This window comes from Mya arenaria, chromosome 5 (genome assembly GCF_026914265.1).
Source record: "Mya arenaria isolate MELC-2E11 chromosome 5, ASM2691426v1".
In the NCBI taxonomy this organism is placed as follows: Eukaryota; Metazoa; Mollusca; class Bivalvia; order Myida; family Myidae; genus Mya; species Mya arenaria.
The window spans coordinates 556,633-569,944 of record NC_069126.1 but is presented as its reverse complement, the minus strand read 5'-3'; the positions used below and the strand labels follow the sequence as shown (position 1 = coordinate 569,944).

General features: G+C 37.7%; 1 protein-coding gene across 1 annotated transcript; it reads right to left on the bottom strand.

Annotated features, from left to right (window-relative positions):
* Nucleotides 1–305: 305 nt before the first annotated feature.
* LOC128235275 (uncharacterized) lies at nucleotides 306–13,307 on the bottom strand. The gene is made up of 8 exons (XM_052950084.1): nucleotides 13,157–13,307; nucleotides 7,211–7,353; nucleotides 5,841–5,980; nucleotides 4,703–4,842; nucleotides 2,252–2,339; nucleotides 1,881–2,058; nucleotides 1,139–1,307; nucleotides 306–733 (listed from the first exon to the last, which is right to left on the bottom strand). Exons 1-8 carry the CDS (start codon nucleotides 13,260–13,262, stop codon nucleotides 699–701), a joined length of 999 nt encoding a protein of 332 aa, XP_052806044.1. The 5' UTR covers nucleotides 13,263–13,307; the 3' UTR covers nucleotides 306–698.
* Nucleotides 13,308–13,312: the final 5 nt, after the last annotated feature.

Genomic DNA, 13,312 nt, shown 5'->3' with positions numbered 1-13,312 from the left:
ATGGGCGCGTACGTTGTACCAGTGGGTTTCATTTGCGCAATGGCCGTAACAAGGTGAGCTATGTACGAGTAGGACATAGCAATGTGAACTATATCTGTATAGGCCGTATTTAGGTGAAATATAGGAGTGTAAACCTCAACAAGCGCATAAGACTTAACAAGGCGAGATTAATGCTATAGGCCGTAACAAGATGAGCTGTATGCGAACAAATGACATGCACATTCCGCATATAGCTATATATAATATGTCTAAACGTTGAGCTTGCTGTATACACGATCGAGTAAAATGATAAGATATGAAACAAAATGATTCCACACATATATATTATACAAAGAAATCATATAAGTGGATATTGAATTACACCTGCACACACTTACAGTAGAACTAGGGTATAAAGACATTAAGACATGTTCTAGAAATGATAAACAATATTATATCACTATGGGAATTGAGCATGCATTTAAATACGTTCGCATATACATGTAGTTTACATTGCCAGTGCTATATGTGGAGCGGGCATGTATTTTGTAGTACTCAGCAAAACTCATATCTGCCAGCTATTAAACTAAAACTATTTATGCATAATTTTTGTATTTTAATCAATAATAGAGATTTATTATCTTTCAAAAATTAACATTCGTTTTCTAATACAAAGTAATTTGGCGCGTCAGTTCAAGTCACGGGAGCAGGGCACAGAGTCAGACGGACAGGTTAAACACAAGCAACGCCATCACTGGAAAGAAAGACATATCATAACCAGAATTAATAAACGGTTATAGCAATTCATTAACAATATTAATGTTTAAAAAATATACGAAACTCGTCAGGGACGGCGAAGTTAGTAATGCAATATTTAGCACGAGGACGAGGAAATACGCCGTTAACGACGCTGACGCAATACTGTAACGTGTTGCTGAAGAGTGTGATCACATAGAACATAGGACCGTACACAATTAATTTAAAACCGATCAAAGTGGGCACAAGAGCATCGTAAACAGGTGCCACCAATCGTTCTGTCTTTGGCGACGAAGGGTACTTGCTATACAATTGTAAATTGCCAAAGTAAACACATGCACAAAGCCTTTAATTACTTTCAAGTTAAGGTTAACTTTTTGTTGACATAGAAAAGTTTGCTCACTTGTCAAAACATTGCCTCCAAATCTTTCCCCACCATTTACTTGTCGAGTCATAGTGGGCTCCAAGATGCGGATATTCCTACTGGCGACAACACGGAGCGCCGTGCCGTCAATGACCTTTTTGTTTATACTCCTACCGGACAAAGACCGCTTTGACACGTTTGAGCAAGTCTGAAAGGTATATTATAATCTGTTTGTAAATTGCAAGTTCTGTAGATTTAAGGATTACCAAATCGTTGTTCCTGTCATCGTATATAATACAGTTCCAACCAAGAGGTGAGCGTCAAATAGCTTGGACATTAAAGAAAAACATTTTATGATAGTTCCGGCTACGATTCTTACATTATCAGACGATAATATGCGCAGACTAAACACTGACAATGCAAAAAAACAACAACGAAACAATGAAACGGTTCGAGTGCTACGAAACAATCCCCCCAAAACAATTAAAAAAACTGACTGACATGCTTAGATTTGCGCATGCATGTAGTGCGGGAAATGGCATTGCCTTGTGGTAACTAGAGCAGGTGAATAAGGCTGGTCATTGTTGCTATTTTTTAATGGTAGAGCATGCGATAAAAGGAATCTGACACTCGTCATAATATAATTCACAATTTTATTAAACTCGCTAAAGGCTCGCTTACTAACACAAACCCCGAACTCGTTAATATGCATTATATGACAACTCGTGACGGATCCTATCTACAGTACTTATATATGATTTGAAAACAAATGTTCGCGTACCATGTCGCAGTTTGACTGGCCGTCAGGCGGACATATGAGCAAGGTGCACTGGAAGAAGACATTGTTACTCTGGAGGAAGCGAAACATGGTCAAAGCGGTGTGGTAGACGCGGGTGGTACCCACCACTGCGCTCTTGGACGGATGGAAGCTCCGTGCCAAATTGGGCAGGTCTGTACAACTGTAAGTGAAAGGGGCAATTTAGGCGTACGTTAACACGAGCATCGATGAAACTCAATGATGAATGATTGGGGTACCCTGTCTTATTTGAAATTTAACTGCATTGTTATTGAAGATGTTTAACAAAAAAGTAATTGATTGCTTCCGCTTTTTATTCATAATTCTATAGCCGGAGCGTGTGTGTATATATTCACCCATCAGTGATGACAGTGGCTTTCGTGTCCTGATCCTCGGTCGTTCCAGGGTTGACGGAACAGCTCAATACCTTCAAGTAGTAGTCCTCTGTGGGTAAATAAATACAGGTAAACAAACATAACGTATTGTGTGCAAAGTCGGGACAAAAAACTGTAAAAATGATGTCCCTCTGGGATCAAATTTACCTCTAAGATGGCGTACCTTGGAACAAACATACTTCTAACATGGCGTATCTTGGATCAAACATACCCCTAAAATGGCGAACCTTGAAACCTTGGAACAAACATACCTCTAATGTGGCGTATCTTGGAACATAAATACATCTTACATGGCGTACCTAAGACCCAACATACCCCTAACATGGCGTACCTAAGACCAAACATACCCCTAACATGGCGTACCTTGGAACAAACATACCTCTTACATGGCATACCTTGGAACAAACATAACTCTAACTTGGCGTCCCGAGTGCATCTTGGAAGAAATAAACAGGTCAAATAGCGAACACTGTGAACTGTGGAACAAACATACCACTAACAGGGTGACCCTGTGGAACAATTATACCTCTAACCTGGTATAACTTGGAACAATTATACCTCTAACATTGCGTCCCTGTTCATCATAGAACAATGTATTATTAACATGGCGCCCAAAGTGCATCGTAAAACAAATATACAGCTCAAATAAAGAACATTGTGAACTGTGGAACAAACATACCAATAACATGGCAGACCTTGTGAAATGTGGGACAAAATAAACACATTAAAATAGCGTAACTCACCTTACATGGCAATCCTTATGCACCGTGGAACAGTTATACTGCTAACATGGCACACATTGTGAACAGTGAACAAAATTGATATACAGCTAGTATGTCGCACTTTGTGCAAAATGGAAAAATACACCGCCAACATAACAAAGCTTGTGTCAGTGGAATAATTATACAGCTAACATGGCGCACCTTGTGAAATGTGGGACAAAATAAACACATTAAAATAGCGTAACTCACCTTACATGGCAATCCTTATGCACCGTGGAACAGTTATACTGCTAACATGGCACACATTGTGAACAGTGAACAAAATTGATATACAGCTAGTATGTCGCACTTTGTGCAAAATGGAAAAATACACCGCCAACATAACAAAGCTTGTGTCAGTGGAATAATTATACAGCTAACATGGCGCACCTTGTGTACCGTGGAACAAATTAATATTCCTATCATATGGCCACCGTGGAACAAATGTTCCTCTAACATTGCGCACCTTGGAAGAAATATGCTGCTAACATGGCATACCTGATGCACCGTAGAAGAAATATACTGTTAACATGGCATACCTTATGCACCGTGGAACAAATGTTCCTCTAACATTGCGCACCGTGGAAGAAATATGCTGCTAACATGGCATACCTGATGCACCGTGGAAGAAATATACTGTTAACATGGCACAAGGCAGTCATACATTGACCAAATTAAACTGGTTGCCATTTACTAAATGACTATTTGAAAAGTTGAAAGCGTTAGCAAAACAGTTATAACAATTGGATTGAAAACGTGTTTCCAATTTTAGTGTTTGTTTCATGACAATCACATTGATCGACTAGATTAGATAAGAGATGGACCTTATTCGCTTGTGGACGGGTCTTTTCCAAGATGGTGTGAAAACCACGTTTAGTTGTTGATATTCAACATTTAACATTTTGTGGTGGGGTATTTTATTATCAGCTAAGTATCAGTTAATTGTTGTGTGAATTTTCCACGGAGTTCGTATTACAGTAAGACACTTTGAAAAGAACATTATTTTTATTATACGCAACATCAATGTGAGGTACTCGCTTTTAATCATAGGGAAGTAACTACAATTGGTTTTAAAAGTAGTTCTTAAAACTTTATATATATATTTTCACTCCTGAGTCTGAAATGAAAATACAAATTGATATTTTCGCTAATGTTATTTCACTGATAAAACTCCATATTTCAACGAAAAGCCTGAATAAAATATTTAGGAATCACGACGTGCCTTGAGCTTTCATCAAAATATGGCACTCTTTCCCAGAGTTTACCTGACGATGCAATCAAACCAACCCCCTTTTTGTGACATTCCATCAGTTAGGTTACATGTCACACAAAATAACAAAAGAGTATTATCGCATGCATACTACTATAATTATGAAAGTTAACATTCCTTCATCAAGACATGTTTCTCGTGTTTAGCAACATCAGTTCAACTACGCCTTCCAAGTATGGAGCCTCATATCGACGCTATGGAATCCCTTTTAATTGTTCTTAACATGTTTTCAAGAGGTTTAAAGATACAGAACTGTTATAACAAAAGTGATAAATTTAATCAAACGGACAGAATACTTATTATTAAAGATCACTATACCAATACAAACACTCCTGTTAGACCTTCACCATTAACGGCTCAAGATGACAAGACTGGTCTTACCGTCAACCTCGAGAGTCCATGTGAGGGTATTCCCTACAACGCCGGAAGTGACGATAGTCCCCGTGTGGTCAACGTCCCGGAAGTTCATCGTGACGCCTACACTGGGAGTCACCGGAGGCCCGCTCGTCGGTACAAGTGTTCTGGTAAAATAAGCTTAGGTGTAATGTAACAAGATAACTTTGAAATGGACAATTCCATAAAAAGGTAAATTAGAAACAAATTATGAATTTTGCTTTGATTTTGCTTTAGAGTAAATAACAAGAAACAACACAATGCAACGAAACCAGGTTTTCAATGATTGACAAAAGAACAGCAGCCTTCTTTGTAAGATTCAGTTTAAATTGTATTTCTATTATTTAAGTAACAGCGACCTTGACACTAGGGCCACAAACGCAATCGAATGAAAGATCACCTTAGCTCATCCTAAACACCAAGTTTTACTCATGATATGGCAACCCTAATTAAGATTTTTCGGGTTCAACAATTTTTCTATTTTTACTAAGAGCGACATTGACATTGACCCAAGGGGCCCCAAACGCAATCCCATGAAACCTCTCTTAAAAACCAAGTTTAGTCAAGATATGTCAACCCTAACTTAAGTTATTATTTAGTTTCAACCCTTTTTTCCATTTCTAGTAACAGTGACCTTGACTTTGCCCCCAGGGATCCCAAACACAATCCCACGAAAGGTATCCATAAACATAAACTCTTCCTAAATATCAACTGAAGTCAAAATATGTCATTCCTACCTGAAGTAATTAAGTTTCAATCGTTTTTCTTTTTTTTAGTTATATCGACCTTGACCTTGAACCTAGGGGCCCCAAAATGCAATCTCATGAAGGTCTCCATAATCTCTTCTTGTCAAGATAAGTCAACCCTTACTAAAATTATTCAGTTTCATAGGTAAGTTTGACGCCGCCCGCCCGCTCGAACAATGATGTACGTCATACTAATGATCAGGGCCGCATTCAATAAGTAACTTAGATTGAACTTAAAATTAAGAATAGAAACTAAGTGTTTTGATTGGCCGGTATACTTAGCTGACCAATAACCGAGGCATGTCTAAGGATAAGATAAATATTGAAAACTGGCCCTGGTTAAAACAAATATTTTTCATACAAAGGAAGCAACCACTTACGAAACGACAACTCCCTGTACAACGTCTTTGGAGATACCGTCTTCCTTACAGTGGACGATGAAGATTGTGGCGTCCAGGCCTCCAATTATGGTTGGACTGTCCCCGCTGCTGCTCGACAACGACACCACGATGTTGTCGTCCTGTCAGGATTAACGACACAGTAAGGCTCTCGCACGGCAAGAAACATGCAAAGTGTGCATACATTCATGATTGTGCACTTTTATAGACGTGTATTCAATGAGTATCGCGCACCATTTGACACGTTGACACGATAGGCCGGTGTAAAAACACAACAACAAATTAACTCACAGTCACGAATGTCATGGAGATCAGTGATTTGATGGGAATAAACTCCTGGTTTTGTGTCATTTGACCTGTACAATATTTAGTGACATCTAACCTAAAATAATTTTTTTTCAGATTTATCAAAGGGGTCACTCCTACCAACTAAGGCTTTAAGATTATGACCCTACAAAGTGTGAGAATATTATAGTAGCTACTGTTTTTAATCATGTTCAGATATCATGACTGATATTTGCAGATAAACTTGTATCCTCTTAGCAGAATAAGTAAATAATTATGACGTAATTTTTTAATGACCAATATAAGTTATGACCTAGACCTTTTACTCTATGACCTCAAAATCTGGGGTCATCTACTGGTCACCCCAACCTAAATGTCAAGTTTGAGGGCCATGGGTGCAGGCATGGTCGAGTTATCACTCTGACAACCTTTTAGCATTCTAGGTCACTGTGACTTTGACCTTCGACCCAATGACACTTAAAATCAATAGGGGTCATATAATTGTCAGGCCCAGCCTCCATATCAAGTTTGATGAGAATAGGTCCTGAGGCATTGTTGTTATCACTCGGACAATATTTGACAAACTTTTCAAGTATAAGGTCAATATGACCTTGACATTTGACCCATTGACCCATAAAAATCAATAGGGGTCATCTATTGGTCAGGCCCAATTATGTCAAGTTTGATGACCATAGGTCCAGGAATTGTCGAGATTCACTAGGAAAAGGTTTGGTCTTCAGACGGACGGACCGACGGACGTGAGCAAAGCAATATACCCCCTTTTCTTCGAAGGGTGGGGGGGGGATAATAATGGTTGCATGTAACCTCAAATCACTCTCAAATGGAGTTCACTCATTGAGAGATGCTACGCTAATGTACACTGGGCATACAATCATAAGGGTTATAAGCGCGCCAAAAATATCAGAGAGGATACAAATACGAGGGAGGAAATTTACAGCAAGGGACGCACATAGTAATAAATGACCATCGTTTAGAACGCAGGAAATTAGGAACGCAAATATATATTAGTTAAAATGCATATATTCAAGTATAACTGACTAAAGTACCTTTTTACATCCTGTTAGAGAGATTGTTGACATATCAGCCGCCATGGTAACCGTGCATATGTTTGTCGAGTCTTCTGCATACGCGCTTAGCCACGTTCCCGGGTCAGGGTTGGTTATCACAATCGTGTCGTCAGGGAAGCATTCTGGTATAATTCAAATACTGCAGTAAATATGAAGTATGAATTCAAGACATTGTTTTATTAAAATGGCATTACAAAGATTTACACATTAATCAATATGGTCAAACTGAAATCTATCATCTTAGTAACACACACATAGAATAACATACACACACGTAGAATAATATACACACACATAGAATAACATACACACAGGTAGAATAACAAACACACACGTAGAATAACAAACACACACGTAGAATAACATACACAGGTAGAATAACATACACACACGTAGAATAACATGTATACACATGTAGAATAACATACACATACGTAGAATATCATACACACACATAGAAAACATTCAAACACAAAGAATAACATTCACACACATATAAGAACATACACACACGTAGAATAACATACACATACGTAGAATATCATAAACACACGTAGAAAAACATTCACACACAAAGAATAACATTCACACACATATAAGAACATACACACACGTAGAATAACATACACACATGTAGAATAACATACACACACTTAGAATAACATACACACACATAGAATAACATACACACACATCAAATAACATTCACACATGTATCATAACATACACACACATAGAATAACACACACAGGTAGAATAACACACACAGGTAGAATAACATACACACACGTAGAATAACATACACAAACATAGAATAACACACACAGGTAGAATAACATACACACGTAGAATAACATACACACACGTAGAATAACATACACACACATAGAATAACATACACACACGTAGAATAACATACACACATGTAGAATAACATACACACACGTAGAATAACATACACACAGGTAGAATAACACACACAGGTAGAATATAACACACACTTACGTAGAATAACACGCACTCACGTAGAATAACATACACAACGTAGAATAACACGCACAGGTACAATAACATACATATATGTAGAATATTATACACACATGTAGAATAACATACACACACATATAATAACATACACACACATATTATAACATACACACACGTAGAATAACATACACACGCGTAGAATAACATACACACATTTAGAAACAAGAGCTGTCACAGACAGCTATATCCTCCGCCTCATGGGGGCATTTTTTGTAACAAAAGCCAATCAATGGTAAGGTTAGTTTCTCAGGAACATAAGAAATGCGTAAAATTAAGAAAGGGCAATAACTCTTTCAAAAAAGGTCAAATTGCAAAAGCCTGACAATATGCGCTGCTTCACTTTATGATCATCAATCTGTGAAAGTTTGGTAGAAATCGCATGAAAAAACGTAAGAGGAGTTGCGAAGAAACCAATTTTAAATGTAAAATAAGTAAAGGGCAATAACTCTTTCAAAAATGGTCAAATCGCAAAAGCCAGACAATATGCGCTGCTTCACTTTATGATTATCAATATGTGAAAGTTTGGTAGAAATCGCATGAAAAACGTAAGAGGAGTTGCAAAGAAACCAATTTTAAATGTAAAATAAGCAAAGGGCAATTACTCTTTCAACAAGAGCACCAGGAAACGGAGCATTATACGCCCAAAGAAGATTCGGCTTGAGGTCCTTTTAATGTAGTGATGATTTGTATAAAGTTATTTGAAAATCGCTTTATTAGTTACCAAGTTATGGCCCGGACACGGAATTGCTAATGGACGAGTAACAAAGATGTGGCCCGGACACAGAATTGCTAAAGCCCCCCCATGATGATTCTAGTCTTTGAGGTATGAACCTGGAAATTGCGCGCGACACATCCTTTTAATGTAGTGATGATTTGTATCAAGTTATTTGAAAATCGCTTTATTAGTTACCAAGTTATGGCCCGGACACGGAATTGCTAACGGACGAGTTACAAAGATGTGGCCCGGACACAGAATTGCTAACGCCCCCCCATGGTGATTCTAGTCTTTGAGTTATGGCCTGGACATGGAATTGCTAACGTCCCCCCCCCATGGTGATTCTAGACTTTGAGGTATGGACCTGGAAATTCCATGTGACACATCCTTTTAATGTAGTGATGATTTGTATAAAGTTATTTGAAAATCACTTTATTAGTAACAAAGATGTGGCCAGGACACAGAATTGCTAACGCCCCCCCATTGTGATTCTAGTCTTTGAGGTATGGACCTGGAAATTGCGCGCGACGCATCCTTTTAATGTAATGATGCTTTGTATAAAGTTATTTGAAAATGACTATTAGTGACCAAGTTGTGGCCCGGACACGGATTTGCTAACGCACCCCCATGGTGATTCTAGTCTTTGAGGTATGGACCTGGAAATTGCGCACGACACATCCTTTTAATGTAATGATGCTTTGTATAAAGTTATTTGAAAATGACTTTATTAGTTACAAAGTTGTGGCCCGGACACGGAATTGCTAACGCACCCCCATGGTGATTCTAGTCTTTGAGGTATGGACCTGGAAATTGCGCGCGACACATCCTTTTAATGTAGTGATGATTTGTATAAAGTTATTTGAAAATCGCTTTATTAGTTACCAAGTTATGGCCCGGACACGAAATTGCTAACAGACGGACAGACGGACGGACAGACAGACAGACGATGGAGGCCATAACATTATACGACCCTTCGGGCGTATAAAAATGGTTGAATCAAGAAAGCCAGACAGAGGAACCTGGAAATTGCGCGCGACACATCCTTTTAATGTAGTGATGATTTGTATCAAGTTATTTGAAAATCGCTTTATTAGTTACCAAGTTATGGCCTGGACACGGAATTGCTAACGGACGAGTTACAAAGATGTGGCCCGGACACAGAATTGCTAACGCCCCCCCATGGTGATTCTAGTCTTTGAGTTATGGCCTGGACATGGAATTGCTAACGTCCCCCCCCCATGGTGATTCTAGACTTTGAGGTATGGACCTGGAAATTCCATGTGACATCCTTTTAATGTAGTGATGATTTGTATAAAGTTATTTGAAAATCACTTTATTAGTAACAAAGTTGTGGCCCGGACACAGAATTGCTAACGCCCCCCCATTGTGATTCTAGTCTTTGAGGTATGGACCTGGAAATTGCGCGCGACGCATCCTTTTAATGTAATGATGCTTTGTACAAAGTTATTTGAAAATGACTATTAGTGACCAAGTTGTGGCCCGGACACGGATTTGCTAACGCACCCCCATGGTGATTCTAGTCTTTGAGGTATGGACCTGGAAATTGCGCACGACACATCCTTTTAATGTAATGATGCTTTATATAAAGTTATTTGAAAATGACTTTATTAGTTACAAAGTTGTGGCCCGGACACGGAATTGCTAACGCACCCCCATGGTGATTCTAGTCTTTGAGGTATGGACCTGGAAATTGCGCGCGACACATCCTTTTAATGTAGTGATGATTTGTATAAAGTTATTTGAAAATCGCTTTATTAGTTACCAAGTTATGGCCCGGACACGGAATTGCTAACGGACGGACAGACGGACAGACAGACAGACAGACGATGGAGGCCATAACATTATACGACCCTTCGGGCGTATAAAAATGGTTGAATCAAGAAAGCCAGACAGAGGAGTTGCGAAGAAACCAATTTTAAATGTAAAATAAGCAAAGGGCAATAACTCTTTCAAAAATGGTCAAATCAGGAAACCTGACAATATGCGCTGCTTCAATTTATGATCATCAATCTGTGAAAGTTTGGTAGAAATCGCATGAGAAATGTAAGAGGAGATGCAAAGAAATGAATGTCGGACTAACGCACACACGCACACACGCACGCACACATGCACGGAATTGCGCCAACCATTACTATATCCCCTCGCCTTTTCAAGCGGGGGATAATAACATACACACACGTAAAATAACATACACACACATATAATAACATACACACACGTAGAATAACATACACACATGTAGAATAACATACACACACATTGAATAACATACACATGTAGAATAACACACACGTAGAATAACATACATGTAGAATAACATACATACACGTAGAATAACATACATACACCTAGAATAACATACACACGTAGAATAACATACACACACATAGAATAACATACATACACGTAGAATAACATACACACCAAAGAATAACATACACACACTTAGAATAACATACACACGCGTAGAAGAACATACACATACGTAGAATGTCATGAGTATTTGTATGCAGTTCTAACCAAAGGATTTTAATAAGCGCACAAATGATCTGATTATTTCAAGATCCTTTGTTTATAAATGTAAACTCACATTTACCTGTATTCTATGAAAAAGAGAAATACATAAAGGATCAGTGCTTATTACATTTTGATACCGATCATTTGTTACCGATTGAGCACCGAAAGTCATGTATTTTCATGAATCCACTTTTGGTGTTTACGAGATAAGTCCCTTTACAACAGCAATAAAATATTGACCTCGATTGTTCATATTCATTTGCTTTGTGTCACCTCCGAACAATGTCGTCCGCGACAGCGCACTTTCGTTTGTGATCAAAAACTTTTTGAATGACTTGACGGCCTTCACATTTATCATGGTAATAAGAATTAGATGGTATTATTGAGTAACCGTACATACTTATTTATGTTATAAATTATACGTGGGTGATTGTTCACTTCCATATCTTGTCCATTATACCAGTAACATTACAATAGGATATTCATACCTGATCAAACTCTTCAACAATCAAATGATAGAAATATGGGTAAATGCTACAAATCCAATGAGGTCAAATGTTTGTTTTTTTGGAATCCATTGGTTCACCTTTTTACTAACCAATTGACAATACCAATATGAACAAGAGCACCAACTGTTACAAAATGCGACACAAAAAAAGGACACCAAGTTTGTTGAAAAAATGTGTGTATATTGAGCCAAATTTAGTGAGCGGACACTGTTAATACAGTTATTGTCAATTCAAAGGCCATAACTCTGGAGTGACTGAGGCTACATGGCTAGTTATGGAACCTGACCAGGATATTCTGCCCATACACAGTCTTACCAATGTTAGTGTTGATTGGACAAGGTAACTAAACTAGCTGATCTGATATGACGGATTTTAGGGAATTTCTATACTTAAAGAGCAACTACTTTTTTTAAGGTTTATTAAGAGACATGGCTTAATTATAACCAAAGAGTTGTGAAATAAAACATATTAACAAATAACATGGTACAAACAACAAATTATCTTAATAGTACATGTTCTTAGGTCAAAACGAAAACATATATGTAAGTTTATACTACTATTTACTTTTGAATCTGAATTGCACAAAACTAGAAAAAAGAAAAAGAACATATTTATATATGATATATATATTTATATATTAATTTTAAGGGGAGACTAGAAAATTTAATATTAAGTAATATACTGAAGACGCCATTAAATAATTGACTTCTTGTATTTTATGTTTTGACACAAGCTATATAGCTTTCGAATGAACTTGTAAATTATTAAAGGTTGATGTATCAAACTGAAATAGTGTGTATGAAGAGCAGAACTTCAATCACTAGAAGCATCCTGATCCAATTATTTAGTTTTAAATCCATCAATTTAAATATTCATGTAAAAAATCAAGCAACTGCTTGAACATTCGTTTAAATTAACGTAAGTGTTGAAAGCACTGAAGTATTATTTTATTAGCATGCCTAGCCTTACAATATTTGAAGGCAGAAGCCCAAGTTTTATTTCTATCAAGGCCACAATTTAAAATGTACATTACGTAAATGTATTGCATTAAACATATACTTATTCTAGGCCTATACCAATGCACATTTCTATCTACTGATGCTATATAAACCTTACCCATATTCACCTCCAGAGCTCCACATGGAATGGACAAGGACGCCCAAAGAACAATTACCAGAAGTCCTGTCATGTCTCCACTCGTCAACCTCGATGTGTCCGCCATGTCTTTCCTAGAATCCAAGTGTAATCCAACACCTTGTTTTATGTAAATAA

What these genes read in the sequence shown, in the direction of transcription:
- LOC128235275 (XM_052950084.1), bottom strand. Translation starts at nt 13,262, where the DNA reads ATGGCGGACACATCGAGGTTGACGAGTGGAGACATGACAGGACTTCTG. An exon ending in AGCTCTGGAGGTGAATATGG is followed by an intron (nt 7,354 to 13,156) that starts GTAAGGTTTATA and finishes GAATTATACCAG; the next exon opens with AATGCTTCCCTGACGACACG. An exon ending in GCCACTGTCATCACTGATGG is followed by an intron (nt 2,059 to 2,251) that starts GTGAATATATAC and finishes TTTCACTTACAG; the next exon opens with TTGTACAGACCTGCCCAATT.